Source organism: Malus domestica, chromosome 05 (genome assembly GCF_042453785.1).
Source record: "Malus domestica chromosome 05, GDT2T_hap1".
Classification (NCBI taxonomy): Eukaryota; Viridiplantae; Streptophyta; class Magnoliopsida; order Rosales; family Rosaceae; genus Malus; species Malus domestica.
The window spans coordinates 16,061,410-16,085,984 of NC_091665.1; the positions used below are offsets into that span (position 1 = coordinate 16,061,410).

The 24,575-nt window shown below is 36.7% G+C and overlaps 1 protein-coding gene, 1 long non-coding RNA gene and 1 pseudogene across 3 annotated transcripts; 2 read left to right on the forward strand and 1 right to left on the reverse strand.

The window, feature by feature from the left end:
* Positions 1 to 940: 940 nt before the first annotated feature.
* LOC114825074 (uncharacterized) lies at positions 941 to 15,138 on the reverse strand (annotated as a pseudogene).
* A 1,287-nt stretch (positions 15,139 to 16,425) lies between these two features.
* LOC114824806 (zinc finger protein ZOP1) lies at positions 16,426 to 21,998 on the forward strand. 2 transcript variants are annotated; one of them, XR_003773168.2, is made up of 7 exons: positions 16,437 to 16,645; positions 16,989 to 17,189; positions 17,618 to 17,708; positions 19,038 to 19,133; positions 19,234 to 19,640; positions 21,451 to 21,557; positions 21,634 to 21,726. XR_003773168.2 is itself a non-coding variant. In XM_029102079.2 (6 exons), the coding sequence occupies exons 1-5, from the start codon at positions 16,637 to 16,639 to the stop codon at positions 19,593 to 19,595; spliced, it is 759 nt and encodes a 252-aa protein (XP_028957912.1). In that variant the 5' UTR covers positions 16,426 to 16,636; the 3' UTR covers positions 19,596 to 19,640; positions 21,451 to 21,998. The 2 variants fall into 2 exon arrangements, 1 of the variants encoding a protein (XP_028957912.1); XM_029102079.2 differs by having other exon boundaries at positions 16,426 to 16,645; positions 21,451 to 21,998.
* Positions 21,999 to 22,451: 453 nt separating this feature from the next.
* LOC139196408 (uncharacterized) lies at positions 22,452 to 23,358 on the forward strand. Its single transcript, XR_011581298.1, has 3 exons — positions 22,452 to 22,734; positions 23,023 to 23,034; positions 23,123 to 23,358. It is a non-coding gene; the product is annotated as an uncharacterized lncRNA (long non-coding RNA).
* The last annotated feature ends 1,217 nt before the right edge of the window (positions 23,359 to 24,575 follow it).

Below are 24,575 nucleotides of genomic sequence, written 5' to 3' on the forward strand. Positions count from 1 at the left end.
GCATACAAAAGTTGAAAGCATAGAAGGGGTATCTTGGCTCCATCCTCATTAGGGTTTTCTAAGGATGAAAAGTGAGAAAAACTCTCTCTCTTTTCTCTCTAGAATAGCCGGCCACCATGGGAGAGTTTACTAGCATCTAACACTTCCATGGCCACTCATCTTCTTCCTCAACCATCCTTGGTGTCAGAACTTAGAGGTCTCCAACTTTGGGGACTTTTGGAGAAACCAATTCTTCCATCCATATCCAAGAAGGCATGGAGCCAAGAAGCAAAGTTCCTCCATCCACATCCATGGAGCCAAGGAGTAAGGTGACAAAGGAAAGAAGGCCCTCACATGGGTGATTAACCTTTGCTAAGCAAAGAGGTGCTTCAAAGGTATAAAGTTTCTCAACTCACTTTGTTTTGAGTTGAGTCTTGGTTCACCCTCCTACTAGGCTTTGAATTTCATGGTAATGTTTTGTTTTTTAGTGCATACAAGCATGATTCCGCCTTTAAATGTTAATTGCATGTCATAGATGTTGCTCAAATGAACATGTTTTTCACAAAATTTCCTTCACAAGGTTACTTAGGATTCAAGGCAGATCAATTGTATGCAAATTAGTGTACTTCTTGTATCAATATAAACAAATTTTCTGGAGGCTTCGTAGCTGCTACTTTTGCTGCTCTGAAACCTGAACCTAGAGAGGAAAAGCCCACAGATCCCAGAACACATCCATGAAACGAAACATTCTTTGACAAATTTTAGAAAAAGTGTAGACCAAAATGCACCAAAGAATTACTCTCATCAATATGATAATTTTGACGGTAATATTGCTAGGTTAAGAAGCATTAGGTTCTTCCTAAACGACTAGCTAAATTGATTTCCATCAAAATCGTAAATATTACACTCCGGTTGTTGATCATTTTCGCTTACAACTACTGCTAAAACATACACATAAGAATACGGTACAACTGATGAACTAATAGTGAATTTCCACTCTATTCACCAATCTTGTAACTTCACTACCAAGTCAGTTGGTCCCAACAACTATATCGCATTCATTACATATTTCACTCAATCCAAGTTCTATAACCTAAACCTAAAACGAACAATGAAGATAACATTCAAATAAACATCCTTACATAGAAAATTAAAAGGGTTGAGAAGCCATCCCTTTACTCTGTAACTGTGTACTATCTCGACGAACGCCTCTGATGCAAATCATTTGCCAATGCTTACCTTAAGCTTTCACCATAGTAATAAGAATCCTTCTCCCTTTCAAGCACCCTGGGTGGCGGTCCACTCTCATCCAGGTCATTCCACAGCTCCGGTTCAGGCTCCCTCACAATCTGGCACAAGTTATGCAAAACACAACAAGCAAAAATGGTTTGAGGCACATGATTAATACCCACATTGAAGTCTTGCAGAATCTTCCACCTACCCTTAAGCAGCCCAATTGCCTCAACCACAGTAGACCTCCCTTTCATAAGCATTCCGTTAAACAGGTTCTGGGCAGGAGTCTCCATCCCATTTGGTGAAAATGGTGTTAGCAAAAAGGACATCAAGGGATAGTACCAGTCCCTAACAATGTAAGGCCTCAAATGGTGACCCCTCACATTGATTATCTTCTCCGAAACATTGTTCGAAGTCAGCTTATTGTACAAAAGACTATCTCTGAGATGGGTGGCGTTGTCTATGCCACCATGGGCTTTAACACACATATCCCAGAAGATTTTCTTATGATCTGCCATGACCTTAAGCAAAATCGAAGGGTAGCAATATCGGCATTTGTAGTTTCGGGGCAAATTGTGCTTGTGGAGCTTGATTGGGCTGCCGTCAATGGTGCCACACATGTTGGGGAGCGATGTGAGCTCCTCGAAAGCCTGGGTTGTTTCGATTAGCCTGCGAAGAAAGATAGGGATCTTGATGAACTCAGGGTAGAACTTGGTGGCGAGGAGGCAGGTGATCATGTTGGTGATCTTGGAGATGAGGTAAAGGTCGATGGAGTAGCAGGAAGCGAGGGTTTGGGCGGAGAAGCCATGTGAGGCGGGAGATGACCATTGCCACGGCGTAGTAAAAAATGAGGGAGGGAGAGATTAGAGAGGACGATGTGGGATTTGAGCTTCTCGACGACAGTGGTGAAGACTGGGTAGGAGAGGCCGTAGTGGGCGTCGCAGAAAGGGGTTTCGAGGGACCAGATGTGCTCGGTGGAGATGATCGGAAGGCAGAGGCGGAGGCAGTGGAAGCGAAGGTTGGGTTTTGGGATGAGGAGGAAGAGGGTTTGGAGCGGGAGGTGGCGATGAAAGAGAGGACAGAGGCGATGGTGAAGAAGAGGAGAGGAGCGGGGAGGATGAGGTGAGGAGAGAGGTAGGGGGAAGAGGAAGAGGTCGGGGAGGAAGATGCTGCGACGGCTGGTGCTGGTGGAGAGAAGGGAGGTTGTTAGGTCGACTGAGTTGTGGAGATGGAGAAGGTTTGAGAGTATTATTGAAAAGCTTGTATTGTTTACTTTAATAAAAAAATCATATTTTTACATTAAAAATTAATTTTGATACTATTTACTTTACCTTTTATTTTGCCCTTATCATTAAAACTTAAAATTTTCAAATAATTTTCATTAGTTTTTCTTTTTCTTTTTTGAATTGAAGTGTTATTTCTTCTTCAGTTGTTTAGTTTATCAGAACTTTAGAAGCCTCTCAAGTATTGAAAGAAAGATGTGCACAAATTGTTGAGTTTCCAGTTGGAATCAAAATTAGAACATTTCAATTTTGTTACCCAAATAACATTTTAATTTCAACTTGAGTTAAAGAATCTTGCATGGACTTGGCTGAAAGGTCAGAGTATAGACCGAATCTAAAAAAGGGAACCTAAGGATCAAATGATTCGGGGTGTTGTAATTTGATCAAACTGCTACAAAAAGGGGCCCTTCTAAAAATTATAATAATTGTAACCGTTGGATCAAATTTCAAAGGTCCGGATCATTTGATCCTTAAGCTCCATTTTTTTAAACTCGGAGATGATCTGTACTCGAAAGGTCATAGGCAAAGGTTAAGTTTAAAAGGCCAGCTGCAATAGTATATGAAAGTGTTGCAATATAAATTCACTAGGGGCCCGTTTGTTTGTCCTCACTAAATCTCATTGGACTAGATTAGACTAAAAGTTAGTCCAATCTTGTGTTTGTTATCAACATGAGACTAACTTTAGCGGGACTAAAGTTCACTCGCTTCGCTTAAAACTTTGCTTAGCCGGTCCTAGTGAGGCCCCCCAAATACCTTGTGACTAGCTAAGACCGTCTTCCCTCTCACACAGCATCTTCGTGCTCATCCTGCACGACTCTGCCACCTCTGACGACGACTCGTCTTCCTCTACCTACCCATTGCCGTCTGCAACTCCAATCCCCACCCATGGAAGAACAAGTGAATTAAAGCAACTAATTTGCAAGAACAAGTGTAATCAGAGCAAAAAAAGTCAATAAAAATTCGAATGGAAGAGAGTAGACAGATAAGTGAAGCATACCTTGTTGTCGTCTTGTCACATACGGACTGGATCCATCTTATGCTCCTTCCAATCTTAGATTTTTTCAATTTTATTTTTATTTTTTAATTATTAATTTTTATTTTCATGACTTGATTGGTGTTTCATTTAGTGTGGGAATAAATCGTGCCTCTGTCGAACACCCAACCCCGTCGCTGTCCAATACCGGCACCCACACCCACAGGAATCGAGCATTTGGATCTTGATTCCCTCTTGCAATTCTTACTTTCTTTGCACTATTTGTCCCCTTTATTTTCTTCGTCAGCTGCGATTTTCTTCATCTGAGAACTGGAGAAAAATTGAGAAGTTTTGTCTAGTGGGAAGGGAAATGAATGGTAGAGATAAGGGAGAGAGAATCAAAATGAACAAAACAAAAATATCTAAATTTTAAAAATGATTTAATCCGTAGTTTAGTCCGGCACTGCACCAAACACTTCATTATTCTTATCCTGCCAGTCCAGCTTAGTCCTTAAAACTAGTCCAGTCTGAGATAGTCAGGTGCAACAAACGCACCCTAAGAGTGTAATTGTATTATTTGGAGAGTAAGTGTAATTGTATTAGTTGAAGAGTAAGGATGATAACTTCCTTATCACTATAAATAAAGGTAATAGAGAGAGAGAAATCACACCATAGAATTCTCAAACTCTCTCTTTTATCTTTGTCTATCGTTGACCCTCTCCTTCTTTATTCTCTCAATAAAATAAGCTGACAACACGATATCAAGCATGCTACCATTGCTGCACTAAAGAACTGAAAGATTTTCAAGGACAATCTGTTGATAATGAATCTTACATTGATGGGAAGAGGGACCTTGTATAGGCTTATAAGTAAGTTGGGCTATTCCTCATATTGCCAATTGGTTTTATAATGGAATTTCAACTTTCTTCGTGGTATCAGAACCAGGTTATCCCACGTGTGAAGCCTAACGGGTGATGTGGTAGAAACTAACACACAAATTAAACCTTATAAATTATGCAATCGTAGTATGAGTAAGTAGGGATCGTTCTACTCCGAGGATTATAATGGATGATAATCAACACAAATTAAACTTATAAAACTAAAAACTAAGTTAAACTAACATCAAAACAATGACTGGGGGGATTTTGGACGAATTTCATGAAAACAAAAGTAAAGGGTAGCAAGTAAATTAAGTTGTGAATGAAATATGGATGAAATGATAGCTAAAGGATTCTTCTCCACACATGAAACATATGCATACAAATCGATTTCCAGTTATTCTTCCTATAAACCATGAATAACAATACCCCAAATTAATTGTGAACATCACTAATTAACTCTTAAATTTTCCTAAGTTCATTGAATTGGACTCAGCGACACAACTAAATTATTCTTCTGAAGTTCCCTAACTATGAAAAGCATGATAGATATACATCTCAAAGATCATTAAGTTCTGTGAAAATCATAAGCATTGACAAAGCATTCGTAACTATGAAAAGCATGATACTTCTGCCAAGAATTTACTTAACTCAATCATGATTAGTGACTTTTACTACTTACAATTATAAGTTCATAATGATTAGGTGAAATTCCCTTATGTTCTAGCATCAAATCCCTATATGCAAACTAAGTATGCATCCTTAATAAACATACAAGAATAAGTTTTCTATAAAGCAGATAGGTAAATCGCATACAATAACTGGATGTAATCAATTTATATAAAACATATGATCATGGCTTCGAATTCACCTCTAGATAAAAAGAAACTTAGTTACACATGTTCATCATAACTGAAAAACAATCTAAAATAAACATTGAAACTTAAAACAAAGATAGAAAGAACTCTGAAAATTCCAGCAACTTCAATGGATGAATGGTAGGCATGGCACACCCTAAATCTCTGCAGGATTTTCATATATATTGCGGGAAATGGCTGAATCCAAGTAGGAAAAGGTTTTGGCGTTTTTGAGTTCTTTATGACTCTAAAAATCAGGTAGATAGTGTTGGAATATGATTAGGATTCCTCCTTGCAGTTGGAGATAAGATAAGATAAGATAAGGTTGGATAAGATAAGATTAGATAAGATAAGATAAGATAATGTTCCTCTTCAACTAGGATTCCTCTTTCTTGTCTAATTCCTTGCCTTCCAAGCCTCAACTTTAATTTCTCCATATTTTTGCACATATCGAGCACCATTTAAACACCAAAAACGTCCAGCCCATATGCTATCCACGCATGCTATCCAAAATTGCTCCAAATTGCTCCATTTGGCAATTTATTGTCATCTTTACCAACTGGACCTACAATAATACGAAAATAACTTTAAATACCAAAATAAATGGAAATTAACTAAGTAAATGCAAAGAAATAAGATAACAAAGTCACATAAATATGCTCCTATCAACGGGTTGACGAAGTTGGATATAAAATGTGAAGCTCCGCCTTGCAACCAAAAGTTTAAGAACCACCATTGAAGAGGCTAAGGACGAATCAATTGACAAAGCTGACAAGACAATCTCCATGATTTTCATTAGAAGACATATGCACGACGCATTGCATACTAAATACCTCATTAAAGAGGGTTCATTCACGCTCTACGCTTCGATCATCGGAATGATATCTTCTTGCCTAAAGTAAAACACGACTAGCAGGATTTATGCTTCCAAGACTTCAAGTCTGTAAATGAATACAATTCTGAACTTTTTCAAATTCGATCACTCTTCAAATTCTATAAAGAGGCCTTGACTGAACAAGGTCTACTGGAGAAAACTTATTCAACTTACCATGTGACCAATATTATCCTGCAATAACAATATCTGGTACATAAATTCATCAAATTTTTGGATGTGATCTCTATCTTACTACTTGCTGAAAAGCAAAACTAGCTCTTGATAAAGAAATATCAAGCTAGACCTACTGGCTCAAATTCTGCGCTTGAAGTGCATGCCACCATATTTTGAGGCCATAAGGGATGCAAGAAGTGTCAAGGTCGTGGCAAAGGGTTGAATCTTCAGCCACGTGCCTAAGGTTGACTGATGTTGTGTTCCTTTTAAGTGCAAATATATGGTTTGTAAAATGGAGCTAACAAATGGAATGTGGTTTTTGTGTTGTAAACGAAAATAACTAATTGTAAGAAAAACGTAACAACGAATGATATATTGATTTTGAAACAGTGGGATGGGAATAGGGATTTTGAGTTCACATTCACAAAACCAATTCATGCTTATTAAGTTAGCATGTATTCAACTACCAACCTGTTTCCAGAGTTTATTTTACATAAATATGATTAGCTATATGATGTGTGGTTTTGATCAAATTCTCCTATTCTGCAACTCAATCAGGGTGTAAACTTCGGTTCTAAATTACGAGTACATAGAATGCATGAAAACATAAAAATAACCAAAGAAAATACGCGGTAGGATGTTTGCATGGTATTCTCTTCATTCATTCATATGTCTACCACGATTAAGCATAACCTTGATCAAATAATTTGTAAGCAACCCTAATGGTGATCAAGAATTAAGATAAACAAACAAATCAAACAATAGAATCCGTGAATGAGGCAAGAAGCATATTGATGAATTGAATACTTTAACTTAGAAACGCGGATCAATTTTGCAAGGCTAAATCAAAATTCATATCTATGAATTTAGTTACACATCATGTTCGCAAAGATTAAATGAAGATACATAACATGAGTGAAAATAAATTCAAGAGAGGAAACCCTTGAAGCAACTTTGATGTTGAACTTCTCCAAGAACAACTTGCTGTGATAAGTCTTCAGTGAGGGCAAAAGTGTATGGAATAGCTAGGGCTTTGAGTGGAGATGAAAAGGGAGAAAAAAATAGATGGCTAGGGTTTTGAAATTCATTCAGAATCAATAGGGTATGTAAAAGTGGCTAAAAGACAAGTTTTTATGTGGTAAAAGAGGCTGCAACATATTCCAAAGAGATCCCAACAATTCAACTTTTAGTTTGCACATTTTTTTCCTTACTTGATATCTCCAAAGCAGGCTAGCAATCTATCATGCCCCAACCCACGAATAAAGACTATTCATGAGTTAGGGTGTGAGCCATAGTTTAGCTATACGAATAAATTCTCTAACCAAAACATGATGAAAAATTAAAATGATATTTATTTGCAATTAAACTACAATACATCGTATAATAAAATTTTACATAATAAACGCTTAATTTTAGTACATAAAATTTATTGAATACGCAACATAATAAAAATTAATGCACAAATTACTTTACAACCGAAAGTACCAACAAAATAATAATTCAAATGAGTAGTTCTTGCAAATACGTAAAATTGATATATGCAAATGTGATGGATGAATGCACTCACTCATTTCTAATCCCACTAATGCATACCTAAGGCACCCAAGCCTGCATATCCCGTACCATACTTATAGTTATACCACTTGACTCCAAATACCTTAGAATATGAGTTAACTCTCGTTCATCCCTTAAACCAAATTTTCAGAATTAAATCCTCACTTTTCACTTATTATATAGGCACTTCCCGCGACGCCCATTTGTATACTCAACACTTCCTGCAACGCCTGATACAAGGTTCATTATTTTATATTCAAGTTAGTCTCCAACCCTTGAATATATTCACAACTCAAACACTTTACACAACTCAACTATTTGTCCTTGTTTGCAATGCTTATGCATATGTAATGCATCATATCAAAGCCAATATTCTCATATTATAATCATGCAAATATAAAATGTAAAACAATAAACTCATTTAGCAACCCAAACACATAAATCATCATTCATATAAAAAATAATATGAGCAAGAATTAAAGCTAAGTAGGTAAAAGATTATCTTACCATCATGTTATCCTCATTATTTCATTATTTCAATTTTTTTTAACTCTTTCTTACATTTTTCCTTTAATTAATTCTTATTCTTTACATTTTTAGTATGGATAAAATTTATTTTACTCACACCAACTCTCTTTTCTTTTTTCTCTAAATGACTCCCTCTCACCACTCTTTTTATTTTAAACTCTCTTCAAACCTTCCTAAACCTCTTTATTTTTCTACAACCTGTTACCCCTCTCTTTCTTTGAATTCTTTTTCCTTTTTCACACATATGTTGCTCCTCATTCTTTTCTTTCTTTTCTTACTCCCTCTTTGAATTATTTTCCTTTTTCATTCCAAGAAGCAAGTAACAGAAACTGAAGATATTGGCCATACAAAGAGGTTGGCCAAGAAGGGCAGCTCAATCATACATCAGCTGCTCAAACTAACGCACAAATCAACATATAGATTGGATTGTCGTAAATTGTGGATATGTTATAGAACAGATGATAAGGAATAACTTTTATGAAGGAAGTGTTTCTGTTTGAGTGTATGAAGTTGGAGTTTTGAAACTCCAAACATGACTATAGGATTTTCTGCAGATTTTCAAGACCTTGGTAGTATTTCAAAGATCTGGAATGAATAGACAATTGGATCTTCCTAAGATTTTGCTATGTTGTGGTAGAGAGGATAAAGAACAACTTCTTTGAAGAAAATATTTTGATCTGAGTAAGAGAAAAGGGAGTTTCGAAGCTCATAATAGATTTGACTGGTTGGCAGACAAGTGATGAACAATCACTATTTATACTTGAGTTTCTGAAGTTGTACTGCTCCTATGGATCTCAAATTTGGATATGTTGTAGTTCATGAGTTAATGAACAACTCTCATAGGATGAATTTTCAATTTGAACTACATAAAATAGTGTTTTGGTCTTCTAAATAGGTATGACGAATTTATAGTTTTTGGATATCTTTCTTTTGATAACTAGATGAAAATGATGGTGATTTGGGTAAGCTTTAATACATTTTCTGGGTTTTGATTGTGATTTCTTTTTCAGGATTCTCAGGGTGGAGTAAAGGAATTTTTTTTTATGGTTGGATAGGAGTGCTTTTCATGGTAATGATCTCAAAATGTAATTGCATAAATAACACAAGATTTAAGTGGTTCACCAAATGACTACATCCACTGGGGCTTGCTTTCATTTGTATTTTTCTATATATGAGAGACTTCCAAATACAATGGAAGATGGCTTAAAGCCTTAACAACATGTAAAAGAAAGATACAAAGGTAATGTGAAAGAGAGGATGGCTTTCTTGTTGGAGTTGTTCTTTCTCTTTTTTCTCCATGTCCTTTCTTTGGTTCTTACTCCTTCCTTTATAAGGATTGCCTGACATCTTCCATCCATCTAGCTTAAGGGTGAACGCTCCCAAGTGTACCCATAGAAAGACACCAAGTGTTGTGCAAATCATTAGCCATAACATGTGTTCCAATAGCAAGGCAATATGTGTTAAGCTAATCACTAATAACGATATGTGTTCTAATATCAAGGCAACATGTGTTAAGCTAATTTGAGGAAAAAATATCATGCAAGGTGTTCCTTGCATCAAAGGCCACGTCAAATATTCTTCAACCACTATAAGTGCCACCTTCACATATGTAAACTCACATCTATTCGTTTTAGGGGGGTAAATAATCACATAAACCTTAAGTCCTAAGGATTTGCAAATGTGCCACCTATCATTTGTGAGAAAAATCAAGTCAAACTCTAGTGGGTAATTTCCCATAAGAGATTTTGCTTTTGGTTAGCATTTAGCAATTCAGTTAACTGGTTTATTTATTGTAAGAGACATGCTAAGGGGAATCGCCCCTAAAGTGAGTCTGCATAGACTTGCTACACACGTGTCCATTTACATCAACAATTAATGAGAAATGCTTCTACAAAATGACTTTTTTATAGATATTTTGACACTTCATGTTTTTAACACAATATTTTATAATGTTGACACAAAAATTAACATTAAACTGTAAATTGGCTATCTTCAAGATTCCCACCACCTTAAGAGAGTCTCCTTACTTTTCTCACAATTAATATTACTTATTTGGGCTACTAAAACTAATTGAAAAATAAAGAAAAAGTTAATGTTGTTTTGTTTTTCTCTCTCACTCAACCTCTCGTTTCCCTTACCTAATGAATGAACCCAAGCAAAGCTCTCTCTTTTGCTTATCCGCCATCTCTCTCACCCTTCTAACACATTTTTTATACAAACCTGACTCCACCCAAAGATTACCACTTTCTGATTAAATGAAACTTCATTACAATTACAATATTTTTATGTGAGAGTTGTGTTGATGTACAAAATCAATGAGGACTTTGGTACAACAGAAAGTGTCAAGTTTGTGACCTTCGCTAGATTGCTCCGGTCACTAGTGTGAATAAGTATATAAATGGATATAAATAGGGAAGCAAACACAAGATGTACGTGGTTTACCCAGATTGGCTACGTCCACGGAGTAGAGGAGTTCTCATTAATTTTGAAGGGTTTGCACAAGTACATAGGTTCAAGCTCTCCTTTAGTGAGTACTAGTGAATGATTTAGTACAAATGACATTAGGAAATATTGTGAGAGAATGATCTCTATTTATAGAAGAGAGTTTCTAGTTTCATTCTGACATCGACACGTGTCGTGTTGTGATTGGCTTCTGATGTTGACACGTGTCGCGCTGTGATTGGCTTTTGATGTCGACACGTGTCGCACTGTGATTGGCCTCCTGGTTGGAGGGAAACTCTTTTGGGTCATTGACGGTATAACGTTGACCAGTGCTCAGTAGTTTCGGGATTGGTGAAGTATGGTACAAACAAGTTGCATTCAAATCACCACTAGAAAAGGTTCAGTTTCTACATAAATTCGTCTTCCAATGGCAAGCAATTAATGGTCATCCAATCTCTTACCAAGCGCTTTTTTTATTTTTTTTATTTTTTACAAGGGAAAAGGTAAAGGATCAATACCCATGAAATTAAGATTGATGTCTAAATAAAATCTTAAGTTTTGGCACAGAAGTCCAAAAATTGCAACCTTGTCTGATACAAAACTATTGGAAATTTTGGGATAAAGATGAAAGTAAAGAGGATTCTGGTTCATTGGGAAGGAATAAAGGCGAGGAAGGGAGAAATAACTTTTATTTTTAGTGGCCTAGAAAGCAGTACTTAATGTCGGATTAAAATGTACATGCGTCTACAAGTCAATAGGTACTCGCTTTTAGTGTGAGCAAGTAATTTGGTAAAGGTCAAATATGTAAAAAAGATTGTACCCTTAAGGAAGACGTCGCCGTTTATTATGTCTTCATCCTAGATTTTTCAAAACAGAGAACATCTGTTGCACAGTGCTGCAGTTTCACCTTGAACTTGCAGGTTTTTTTACGACACCAGATGGGCGAACCATCGCTCCTAGGCTTGATTTTCGGAGAGGGGAGGGGCCTATCTCCCTAACCTTTTATAACTTCGTCATTGTATAAATCTATGAAATATACGAGTTATCAGCAAGCAAAAGCCCACCCAAGAAAGGAAATCTGAACCCGAAGTGTGATTTCCTAGGTCCCAAGGCTTCCAACTTCAAGAATAAAGGTAAAGGTCAAACCATCAAGCTTTTACTAATCTTGTGTTACCTATGTGGTTACAAAGAACATTGATCTCATGTTTGCCGAGCTTCTCCTAAAGCCATTTTTGAGTATCATTCAAGTCGTCAAAAGATTGAGACAAACTTTGCTTAATTAGATAATCCTGAACATACCAGCATGAAAATTTCTAATTTTCAAAGTGGCCCTATTTCTTTTGGTTTAAGTTTTGAACAATTTTCCTTATTTTGGATTATTTGTTTAGTGTTTGGTTTAAATTTTTGGATAGTTACTTCATGGATATTATTTCTTAATTACTTAATTGAAGAAATGGAATTCGAATTTATCCTCATAGATGTGACCAATTCAATTAATTTATTTCTGGGAATGTCTTGTGGGGAAGTTAGTTGTCTGGTAGATAGTGTAACTACTCACACTATCTTGCGCAACAATCATTATTTTACTAACTTCATCCTAAAAATTCACTTTTGACAACCCTTTCAGTCCTATCCAAATGTTTAGGGGTATGACAATGCTTGTATAATGTTGTCCAATGGTACTGAATTAACCATTAAAGAGGACCTTTACTCAATCCGTTCCGGAAGAATGTTGTTGAGCTTTAAGGATATTTGAAAGAATAAGTATTATACTGAAACCATTGAAAAGAATGGCATGGAATATATTTGTACCGCTTCCTATAAATATGGTTAGAAGCATATTCATGAGAAGATGGAACGTCTCCCGAATGGACTGTACAATACAGTCGTATGAGCTGGGGATGCCTACCATGGCACGACCATTTGAGATATCTAGGGAGATATATAATGAGTTGTATCCTCAAAACATCACACGTGCATCCTCTTACTCGAAGTTTGAAAGTCATACCTGGAAATTCCATGCCAAGCTCTTTGGGTAATTATTAACTCGACCCTCTAATGCAAATATTACCCATAATCACTGAAGTTTCTTCAACATATTTAAGGGGATATTTGTGGACCTTTTCAATCAACATGAGAACCATTTATATATTTTATGGTGTTGGTTGATGCATCGACATGTTGGTCACATGTTTGCCTACTATCCACACACAATGCTGCATTTGCGAAAATTCTAGCACAAATTATTAAGCTCCGGGCTCACTACCCTGATTACCAGACTAAGTCGATTTGACTAGATAATGCTTAAGAGTTTATGTTGCAAACTTTCGACGATTATTGTATGTCAGCGGGGATCGAAGTTGAAGTATCCCATGTTCACAACTAAAAAGGCTTAACAAAAGCATCATTAAGTGTCTTCAATTGATTGAACCTTGGCTATGCACACTAAGCTTTCGGTTTCTGCATAGGGCTATGCAAATCTATACACAGCTATGTTGATTTGTATAAGGCCCACCGTTACCCAATCTTTTTCACTGTTACAATTGGTTACTAGGTACGAGCCTCGCACATACGCCAATAACGCAGTTTATGTGCCAATAACTCTTTCACTATGTACAAAAATAGGTCTTTAGAGAAGAATAAGAATTTGTCGGTTATGATTCGCCATCCATTATTTGCTACTTATTGCCCTTGATAGGCGATCTGTTTACCACATATTTTGTGGATTATTACTTCGATGAGACAATTTTCCTGTCGTTAGGAGTAGATAAGAATGTTAATGATAATGAAAAATGTCGCAAATTGTCATGGATTCATAACCTGAAATTAAAGTGCGATGTATTTTAGATTTACAAAATGTTGTTCAAAACATGCTTGATGCTTAGTGAAAGTGACAAACTCAAATATACAAGATGCAAACTCGCCATTAAGGATAGATGTACCGCACGTACGTCGAAATATCGCTCTTATAGGACTGTCGACAACACCCATTGCGCAGCCCAATACATTGGTGGCTAGCTAATTATGTGCTCTTACCTTGAAGTGTGGCAGGATTGTTGGTTCAAAAGATTCACAACCCTAGAAGAAGAAGCCCACGACACAACCTAGTGAAATAAGTTTTAATCCTACCATTGCTAACTTAACCATTCCAACGTACGAGGTTATTCTAGGTTATTGAAGCATCCTTGATGAGACAAATTTGCCTCCCAAGAATCGTGAGATTTCAGTCCATTGTGTTAACTTGGATGAGGTTTCCAATCGAAATGAGATGATAGTCGATGATCATTTGCATACATAGTAGCCATTAATATCATACTGAACAATAACATTGAATTGTGTTTCATGATGAATGTCAATGTAGAACTGATTGATTAAACTAGCAACAAACAATCCAAGTTGAACTTGATTCACTTGCAAAACGTAAGGTGCTTGAGCACTACTACAAAACAGGCTTATTGTGTCCGTGGTTGGTGTCGGTTTAACATAACATATTGGCGGATAAGATATTTCCGACACCTTGTTACTATTGTGTCGAAATTATTGTCAGTTATAACCGACATAGACACTTTAATGACTGTTTTTAAATATTTTTCAAGATGGTGTCGGTTGTAACCGACATAAATTTTTAAATTTTTAAATATTAAAACCAGGTGTCGGCTGTAACCGACATAGACTTTAAAGTTTTTAAATATTAAACCCAAATTTAAAATCGGTGTCGTTGTAGCTGACAAAGATTTCGAAAATTTTAAATATTAAAACCCATAATCCGACGTAGGTTTTAAAGTTTTTAATATTAAAACTTTGTGTCAGTTGAATTCGACATAGAATTTAATTTTTTTTAAATATTAAAACCCAATGTCAGTTGTAGCCGAGATAGATTTTAAATTGTTTAATATTAAAACTCTGTGTCGGTTAAAAAGAAAATGGTGTCGCTTCTACCCGACAAGTTGGTGTTTTTATTTTTTTTTAAATACGCTCCATGACAAAATTTTGGGTGGGAATATTGGGTGGGATATTTCCCCCCATTCTTTGAAATTTCATTGTACTCCCGCGATTCTCAAAATTTAAGTGAAATCCTTCATTTCCTATTACTTTATACCTCTCTAACAAACTTTTCTCTCATTTTTCTGTCTTTTTTCCACTCATCGCCTCTCTCCATCCATTACTCCTCACCTCACCACCACCACAAATTTCTTCCCCTCATGATGCCCACTCAAAAACCTCCCGCTCTCCTCCTGCAATAGCATCAGCAACCCAACAAATCAACCCCAACACAACCTTCATGAGCTTTCCTCCTCAGCCTCACTGCAATGGCGACAACCATCCCTTCACCGTGTCGCTCTGGTTCTTGTCCCCTTCTCATTCTCCCTTCATCTCTCACAAAATTGGTCAATTAAGCAGTAATGGGGCCGAATCTCAACCCGGCTTTCCTCAATGTTTTTGGGCTCACCTTAATAGCAAAGCTTCAGGCAGAGAATTATATCAGGAAGTATGGTATAAACCACAAGATTATAAGACCTGGTGAGTTGAGAAACGAACCTCCAACCATAAATCTTGTAATGGACCAGAGGTAACATGATTTTCGTCACACTTTGAGAACTTTCCCTATTTAATCTTGTTAAGTACCAAAGCCCAAGCTGCTTTAACTTAATGTTGTCTATGATCCATCTTGACAGGACACTCTTTCAGAAGGCAGCATCTTTAGAGACATGGTTGCAGAAGTGACTATAGAAAAGGAGGAACTGATGTTGTCTATGATCCCTCTTGATCGGCAGGCAGCATGAAATGGAGGAGGAGGAACTGAGTAGTGGCCAGGAACAGTAGTGGAGGTCGTCGACGGAGGAACTGAGATATACTTTTATTTATTTTTTATTATTGGCTTATGGCATCAGTTAGGGCCGACAATAGGTTTTATTTTAATAGTTTAGTTGTTAGTTGATGTCGGTTAGAACTGCCATCATGTCAGAATTTAATGTCACTTTTAACCAACGTAAGGTTCAATGTCGCTTTTAAGCGACGCTGTTGTTTTATTTTATTTTATATTACTTTGCTTCTTGGTGGCGGATTAAGGGGACTAACCGACGTCAATACCCTTTTCGTGATGCTAGCAATGGCGTCGGTTTCCCTATCCAACATTGCATGATTTTATGTCGGATTTTTGTCATTAATTGGGGTTTCTTGTAGGTTTTTACACCGCTAGCGATAGCCTCTTTTGTAGTACTGGAGGCATGTGAAGCTAGATGGGTACAAGTGGGTTTTCGTAAGGAAGCGTAATGAAAAGAATTAGATAGTGTGATATAAGACACGCCTCGTGGCGCGAGGTTTCTCTCAATGCCTTAAGATTGACTGGGAGGTGACGTATTCTCCTGTAACGGACGTTACAACATTCTACTATTTTAGTCCTAGATGTAATTTCCCGTAATAGATGTTTTATCGTATTCCCTAGTAACGAACGACTCTAGAATTTTATGCAAATACTCTCGTAACAAAAAATTGGATTAAACAAGAGGGATAGAGTTGATCTAATCTAACTAATTCTCATTCCTTACGTGAAGGCCTCTCCCCTCCCAATTATTGTCAGAAATTAATAGAAGGGGCGGGCTTGTTAAACTAAATTCTATATAAGGCCCAAAATTGGTCGAGTGGGCCTATCAAAACCAAGACCGACTCAAATAGTCGTCGGAGTTAATGGGCAAACCGAATTCCTGTCTCCCCTCCGCGAGAAAGAGAAAGAAAAAGGAGAGATTTTGATTTGATTATTTCGATTGACAAATTTCAGTACCTGCAACCTCCGATATTTGCCCTAACGGTCTGATTTAGGGGTTTTCTCCCACCAGCTTCGCAGCCCCAAATTCATCGCCATGACTGAGGTATCCTCCTTCGCCTTCAACTCTTTTTTACTTTTAATTTTGAAAAGCACTTGTAAAAAAAGCAGCTTTTCTTGATGTTATTCCTAATTTTGAGTGCTTAATTGGATAATTTATACGAGTGTATCGATATGGGGATTGAAGAGCAATAATCATGAATAATAAGCAAAACCCAATGGTTCCGATATTTCAAAGCATAGTGATATACTGGTAATGTAGTTTCTGAATTATACTGAAACGAAGCTGTATTACTTGGAGAGGAATCTTCTTCTCTTTAAAATTGTTGATACAGTTCATTTTCGTATATTAGCTTACCTTGTTAATTTTTCCCTTTCTCTGTTTGCAGTATTGGGTTAGCCAGGGTAACAAGTGGTGTGACTTCTGCAAAATCTACATCTCGCACAATCCTTCCAGCGTCAGAAATCATGAGCTTGGTCAACGACACAAGGATAATGTTGCAAAGAAGCTTGCTGATATGCGAAAAGAAAAAGCTGCAAAGGAGAAGGAAGAAAAGGAAGCAGAGCGCGCCCTTCTGCAAATCGAAGCAGTGAGTATCAAAAGGTTATTTCGAAGTTAGAAGTAGTTAATATATATATATGTTTGAATACATCTATTCGGATAATGGAGGTTCATTTTATAATGGCAATTCTTTGATGGGAGTGCATCTCCCCTTTAATACTAAGCTTCATTCCTATTCTTGTTCTCATCGATACTGCCATTTTGTTAGCAGTCCGCAAGGAGCTGTTATCAATTCAAAACTCATTATGTTTTCAAATGACTTTCGAATGGCAAACCAGAATTTGTGAAAAAAGTTGAGCACAACTATTTCCCCAACTCCTTTGTCTTATGATTTATGATTTATTGTAATAAAAAAAAAATAGCTTTAGTGGAAGATAAAGTCTTCTTTCTATGAGACACTGACCTGAGAAAATTTTCTTTATGCTGAATTTTTTTTTGGGTCCTGAACGTTTACAGAAAGCTAAGCGCAGCTATCAAAAGGATGTGGCAAACTTAAAGGAGGCTAGAGATTCTCGTGCATTCGAAGTTGATGATGATGATCTAGAGAGTAAGTACTGTAAATTTGTATTCCAGGGTTGTTGCAATGTTATGGCTGCACTATTCTTGCAAGCTATGGAATAAAGCTGGTATATCACACCTCAATCACTTTGGAGAACCTCCATCATTATTTTTGACAATCCCGATGCATCATTTTTCCTCTCTTTGTACTTGTATGGAGTCAAAATCTAGTTTATTCACCTTGGCCATATGATTTATTGTCCAAGAGTACCATGTATGTTGGAATAGGACTGTTGGATAACTGAACACCTTGCTTAAAGCTCAACTACTTTTTTATGTTAAGACAATACAACAATCAGGCTGCATGTATAAAGTCTATTCTCAACAAACTAAGCTTGAGAAACTACTCTGAGGCATTTTACCAAAGAAAGCATTCTACAAGGGAGAAAAAAAAAGGTAAGAGGACGGCATGGTTCATTAGATGCTAGTGATATTATAAATATATATATCAATGTTTTAATAGGCGAAGGTGAAGTGAAGGCCCTTCATGGATAGCTTGGCTTTGGCGATAGCCCTGAGGCGTGAGGCTTTAGCCTCACGGTATCTAAAATTATTATAATGCTTTACATGTATATATAATATAATACTTCGTAGATTGCATGCCAAGCAAGTAAAATTTGACTATATATAATATATACTTTATAATACTTTACATATATATATGATATAATACTTACATATAAAATTATTATAATACTTCACATATATATCAACGTTTTACAAGCATGCCAAGCAATCAAAATCTGATTGTTGTTATTATTATTATTATTATTTCTCTAATTCACATAAAAAAAGTCACGATAAAGTAATAGAAACCGAGTTAGAAACATAAAATTAGCATGAATTTTATAAAAACCCTGTCCAAAATGATGTCGTTTTGGGTTTAGGTTTTTTTTTTTAAAAAAAAAAAAAAAAAAAAAAAAAAATCTAATGCCTAGATTGCTTGAGGCGATAGCCTAGGTATTTGGGCTAGTCTATAGCCCACTCCAGGTGGCCAGGACTCAGGAGAGGAAGACATTAAGCTAGTAAGTTATGCAAATTGCCTAGAATGAGCTAGACATGTTAGGTGAATTGTGGTTTTAGGTTGATTCTGGCCATAGTTGTCCGGTTTGATAGTTGGCCATTAATTGGTGAACAGAACAGAGTCTTTCAAAATTTAAATTCCCTTAGAATCATCTCTTTAGGGTGGTTCATGAATATTATTTGTTCCTAAATTGGCCCTTTATTGCTATTTGAAGAAGCATGCCTTAAGCTTTGTTGATAAATATTTCTTATTTCAACTTATTTATTAAAACTGATTCTCTTTGATTGGTGACAGAATGGCAGTATAACAGCACATCTGGTTATTATTACAATCAAAGTAATGGTTTTTACTATGATCCAAATTCGGGCTTCTACTATTCTGATTCTATAGGTATTGACACATTGCACATATATTCTAATTATTGTGATAGCTTACCATCCTTTTAGAATATGTGTTGTAGTTGATATATTTCGATCAAAAAATACAACAGGCAAGTGGGTAACACAGGAAGAGGCATATGCGAACCCGCAGTTCTTATCCAATGCTGGATATAAAGAAACCATTTTGAAAAAGCCTGTGTCAGCCTCAGGTGCAGGATCAGCTATAGAAAACAAAGGTGGTGATACAACTCAAAATGGGCCTCCACCTGGGCCAGTGGTTTCATCTTCTTTAAATCCAAAGAGATCTGTTAAAGCTGCTGCTTCCTCCGTTGCTGTTGGAAAGAGAAAGAGAGATGAGAAGCCAAGGGCTATATCCGCTGAAGAATCAGCTGCACTTAAAGCAAGGGAAGCTGCAAGAAAGAGAGTTCAAGAGAGAGAGAAACCGTTGCTTGGCCTTTACCGGCCACAATAATGCTGCTCTAGCAAGTTCATATCCTTAAGGACCTTCACTCAAAAGGTATGCTTTAAGTTTTTGTTTTCCTTTTCTATTATTTTAGTTTAGATTCTTGCATCTAAGTTTGCTACTGAGCGTACTCAAGGTTCTAAAAGACGCTAGGTGCTAGTCAGGCGGCGGGCTGGGGCCTAGCGGGTAGGCGGGTAGGCGGGGTCTAGGCGGGCGCCTTGGCGGACTAGGCGGATTTAAGTAAATCCATTATATTTTGTGTAAATAAGTGTCTGTTTATACTTAAAATATATATAATTTCATCATAAACTACAAAATAGAATGACATATGTTTTATGAAGTATTGGAACATAATGAAAACATGGGGAACAAGCATATAGTGTGTGCTCATTTAAGTATTCAACAAGTCTCTTACAATTTATTGAAAAAAATTAAATGCAAATTGAAAGTTATCTATTTTGTCTAAGTGAGTTGCAACCTAGGCAGGAGGTGCCTAGGTGGGTCTAGAAGGGCTAGGTGGGGTGCCTAGGCAGTCTAGGCGGGTGCCTGGTCTAGGCGCCCTTTCTTAATTTTCAAATGCCTAGGAATTAATCGGGGCGGTGATTAGCCGCCTAGCGCCTAGGTGGTGCTAGGCAGAGATTTTTAGAACAGTGGGCATACTGGCTTAAATGGTTGATTTATTGAACCAAATCTTTCTCCCATTTCTTTCGTTTGTCCCCTGCATGTTTTGATTTTCGTGATGGAAGGCTGTCAAAATTAGGGGACTTTGATGTATTCCAGTTATTTCATTATTTGGTTTCATCAGTATTTTTTAAGGTGTTTCTAATACAACCCTTAGTGGCCAAGTGTTAAAAAATAATTCACGTTTTATCAGCTGAACATCCTTTGGGGTTTTTCCTCTCTCTCTGCTGTTAGATTTTTGGTTCTGTTATTGGCACTTTTGGTTTTGGGATTGATTGTACGAACTATGAACATTATATGTTTGTTGATTGAGCATTTTGCTCAAACTTTTTATACTTACGTATACATAAATATAATATCATTAGGAGCACTCTTTTGGTCAATCATCGTATATGAAATGTTAACTATGCCCCTATTACTTTACCTAATAAATAGTAGGTTTGTAGACTAAAAATAGTATAGTTCTTACCGAATTGATAATATATTTTAACTAGTACACTGTCATCCAAGAGGACCAAGACACCCAATTTCTCCTCTTCCTACTGTAAATTCCCATCACATTGCACACGGGGCGTTTGCATGATTCTTCTAACGTTTAGCTTTAGAAAAGAAAAGATTGACATATAATGCCTTATGGGAAATACATTTGATATCTTTAGTTTGTTTGGATTGAGTGCAAAATTTCCACCAATTATTTGGAACCTTTTAGTTCTAAAAGCGAGGAATGTGAAAGAGTAACTAATGAAATGGCTCAGGTGTTATTATAAGTGGATGTAGAAAGGCATGAGTCTCACAAACAATTGGGCTCGCATCTCATAATTGGATCTGCAGATATTTTTCTGGTTTGAGGGTACTGATAGATACACAGATTAGATTTGGAGCATAGAGCCACTGCAACACATGTTGGGGGATGTGGATTTCGTAAACGAATAGCGACTTTCACACTCCCATTTTGTCCGTTTGCAGTCCTCCCTTTGTTTTTATTTTTGATTCTCCTTTCTTCAACATCTTTTTTCAACCTCTTAATATTGAAACACCGCGTGAAGTGATATGACATACTGCAGAACTTAAATATGGAGATTTTTTTCCTTCCCAATTATTGTTTTAAGAAAACAAACTAGTTGATGGATTTCATTTAATATATCTTGTTATGCTGATTCATGTTACTGGAATTATTTTGCAGAATTCACGAAGAATATATTAATGCAACTTTGCATTTTAGCAATGGCTACTAATATGAAGTCCCGCATTTAAAATTGCTAAGCGATTCTTGGTGGCATTGCGAATTGGGTGAGTAGCCGTACCTGATATTTTAAGTTGTACAATCTGTTGTGACCTTATTGATCGATGGGTTTTGTCACGAAAGATGTGAATTATTAGGTTCTTCAAAATGATGGATGTTCAGCTGCTGGACAATTGGGGTGAAAGTAATCTCATATCACTAGTGCTTTATATTGTATTTCACTCCACTCCCCCCCCCCCCAAAATATATGATAGATACAATTCTAGTAACATTTTTCAACGAGGAACATTGTCGTGTTCAATGTTACCAGATGTTACAAGACCGAAGAATTGATGAGGTGACATCGGCTTGCAGGTGTGTTGTAGCTAAAATGTTAGTTTTCGTTAGGCGCTTGTATGCATTTTTGGATTTAGGAACATTTGTTAAAGAGTCTGGAAACAAATTTGTAACTTAAAACATGATAAATGGATGCCGTTTGTCTTTTACAAGTTCTTAACCAACATTCAAATATTTGGGATCTAAATAACAAGATGTCTGAGCATTATTTAGAGCAACTTTACCCGTTTTAGGAGCGCAAGGGCAAGAGCAATGAAATTGCCCTTACTATTCACTCTAAATGGTTATTGTATTTGTGCAAGTCCATTCGTTTGGGAAGGAGGGCTGGCAAAGGAGATAACTATTCACATAGACTCAATATTGAGTTGTGTGGAGAATGAAGAATAAATAATGAGTTGCGCGGAGAATGAAGAATATGGTTGGGTATTTATAGAAAGAAAAAAAGAGTAGGTATTTTATCATAATTTTTTTGGTATTTTTTTAGTTATTATTTTTATTTATATCGTTAGAGTAATCTTGGCCGTTGATTTTCAAAATTATTACTGTTGGATGCCCTTGATCTCGCCATGTGGAAGCTGAAAAAAAAGGTGCAATTTTTCTTACAGTTGGAAATCCAATGATCCAAATGAACTGTTGGAAAACGGATGGGCTTGCATGGAAAAAGAGTCGTTTGGTTGGTTGTGTGCTGTACCACGTGGGTGGGCCCCTTTGTTGATGTCCACCGATCGAAGGGGCGAAAGCTCGTGCTTCAATTGCAAGGGCAGCCATCCGTCCTCCATTTTTTTGCATTGGTGGACCACTTTTTTGGGACCAAGGGAAATTCGATCTAATTGGGCAACCGGTGGAGATGCTCTTTGCTTAACCATTCGAATTGAAAATTCCCACAGGGTGCGTTTGGTACGTGGGACGGGACGGGACGGAACGGGACGAGGCGTTCCGTCCCGCGTTTGGTGCGCCAAAAATGAGTGGAACGGGCTGTTCCACGGGACAGATTTTGGATGTTTTTGCGTCCCACCTGCCCCCCCTGGAACGGGTTTGTTCCACGTCTGTGGAACACAATGTTTTACCATTTTAAGACAAATATACCCCATGTCTTTTTCAAAAATTACACCTTCGTTCCGTCCCGTCCCGTCCCGTCCCGTCCCGTCCCGTCTGCGTACCAAATGCACCCACAAGTGCTTTTGTTAGGTGATATTCTACACCACATCTATCTAAATTACAAGAAAGGGAGAAAATACACTGCTCTAAATCAATTTGGTTGTGCCTTGCTTAACAGGATTTGAACTCAGTTAAACCATATTCCACCATAATGTCACTTGGGCTACAGCTCAAGCACGACGCGTCGGGATTTCAAGTCAATAACCTCGACGACGGGTCGATATTTTGAGTCAACAACCTACGCGAAAGGGACTACTTTCTCCCCTTGTCCTTGCTATTAATCATGTAGTGCAGAAATGTGAACTTAGACAATTCCTTTTGGTTGAACATATCAATTCTCTGTCGATTCACTAACCTCCTCTCACATCCAAAATATAAATACTTAAAACCTTATAATCAACCCTCTTGGGAGCTGCGTTGCTTTTGACAAACTCGATGCATACAAAACGAAGCAAAATTGGGTTTTGGGTTGAAGATGACTGTCCTATCATTCAGGACAATTCATCGCCTACGTATAAGGAGAGAACTACGGTTACAACTTACAACTACCACTTTGCCGCTTGCAAGTGTGTTTGTTATATTTTCTTCTTTTCTCTGTGTCTGATCAGATCATTGACTTGGGTCGACATTGCGACAAACAGAAAGGTCTTCGATTCCTGCCTGAATAAGAGGACTTTGAAGTCAAATGAGGTTCGCTCGGAGGTCCACTGCGATACTGCACGTTTAACTGCTAAGACTTTCTAACAACATGTGGTGCTTCTTGTTCACACATTGTCAGGTCAAGCGTTGGTTTGCATTTGCTCACGAGGCACCGCTCCATTTTAATGTGTCTATACATGATTATACACAACTGGTGATAATTATAACATGTTTTGTTTGTTTGAAAGTATGATCATATACAATCGGTAATATTTAGGACAAATTTTCTCCATCTTAGGGCATCAACTTGTCTCTGTATAAAAACTCTTACATATAGATAAAAGGGAGACTTGGATGCGGTCCCTACCTTTGAATATTTTTTTACCGAAACCTTGTTGGTTTTCAATTTTTGATCGAAGTCCCTGAAATTAATGTGATAATTTATTTCTATGTATGTTACTATATTTTTTAAATTAAAATTGAAATTTATAGTTGTTTATATTAATGAGATTTTAAATAAAAAACCCATCATTTGTGGGATTAAAAATATTAGATTATAAATTATACTATTGTGTGTGTGTGTGTGTGTGTGTGTATAAACATGAGTACATTCATCAAAATTAACCAAAAAAATTATTGTACCAAAACATGGGTACATTCTTCAAAACCACACAAAAAAATCAATAAATATTAGGTTTGGTAACATTAGTAAATTTCTTCGATTAAACTCGACATGGATACATTCTCAAATCAAAGAAAAAGAAATGTACCCCATATAAGTTTTCAAAAAAAAAAAAAAAAGAATGAGTACATTTTAAGATTAAAAATTTGAAAAAATTACATAAATGGGTACATGTAAGATTAAAAAATTGAAAACATTTCTTAAAAAAAAAAAAAACTAATGGGTACAAACTTATTCTAAAATTAGTTAG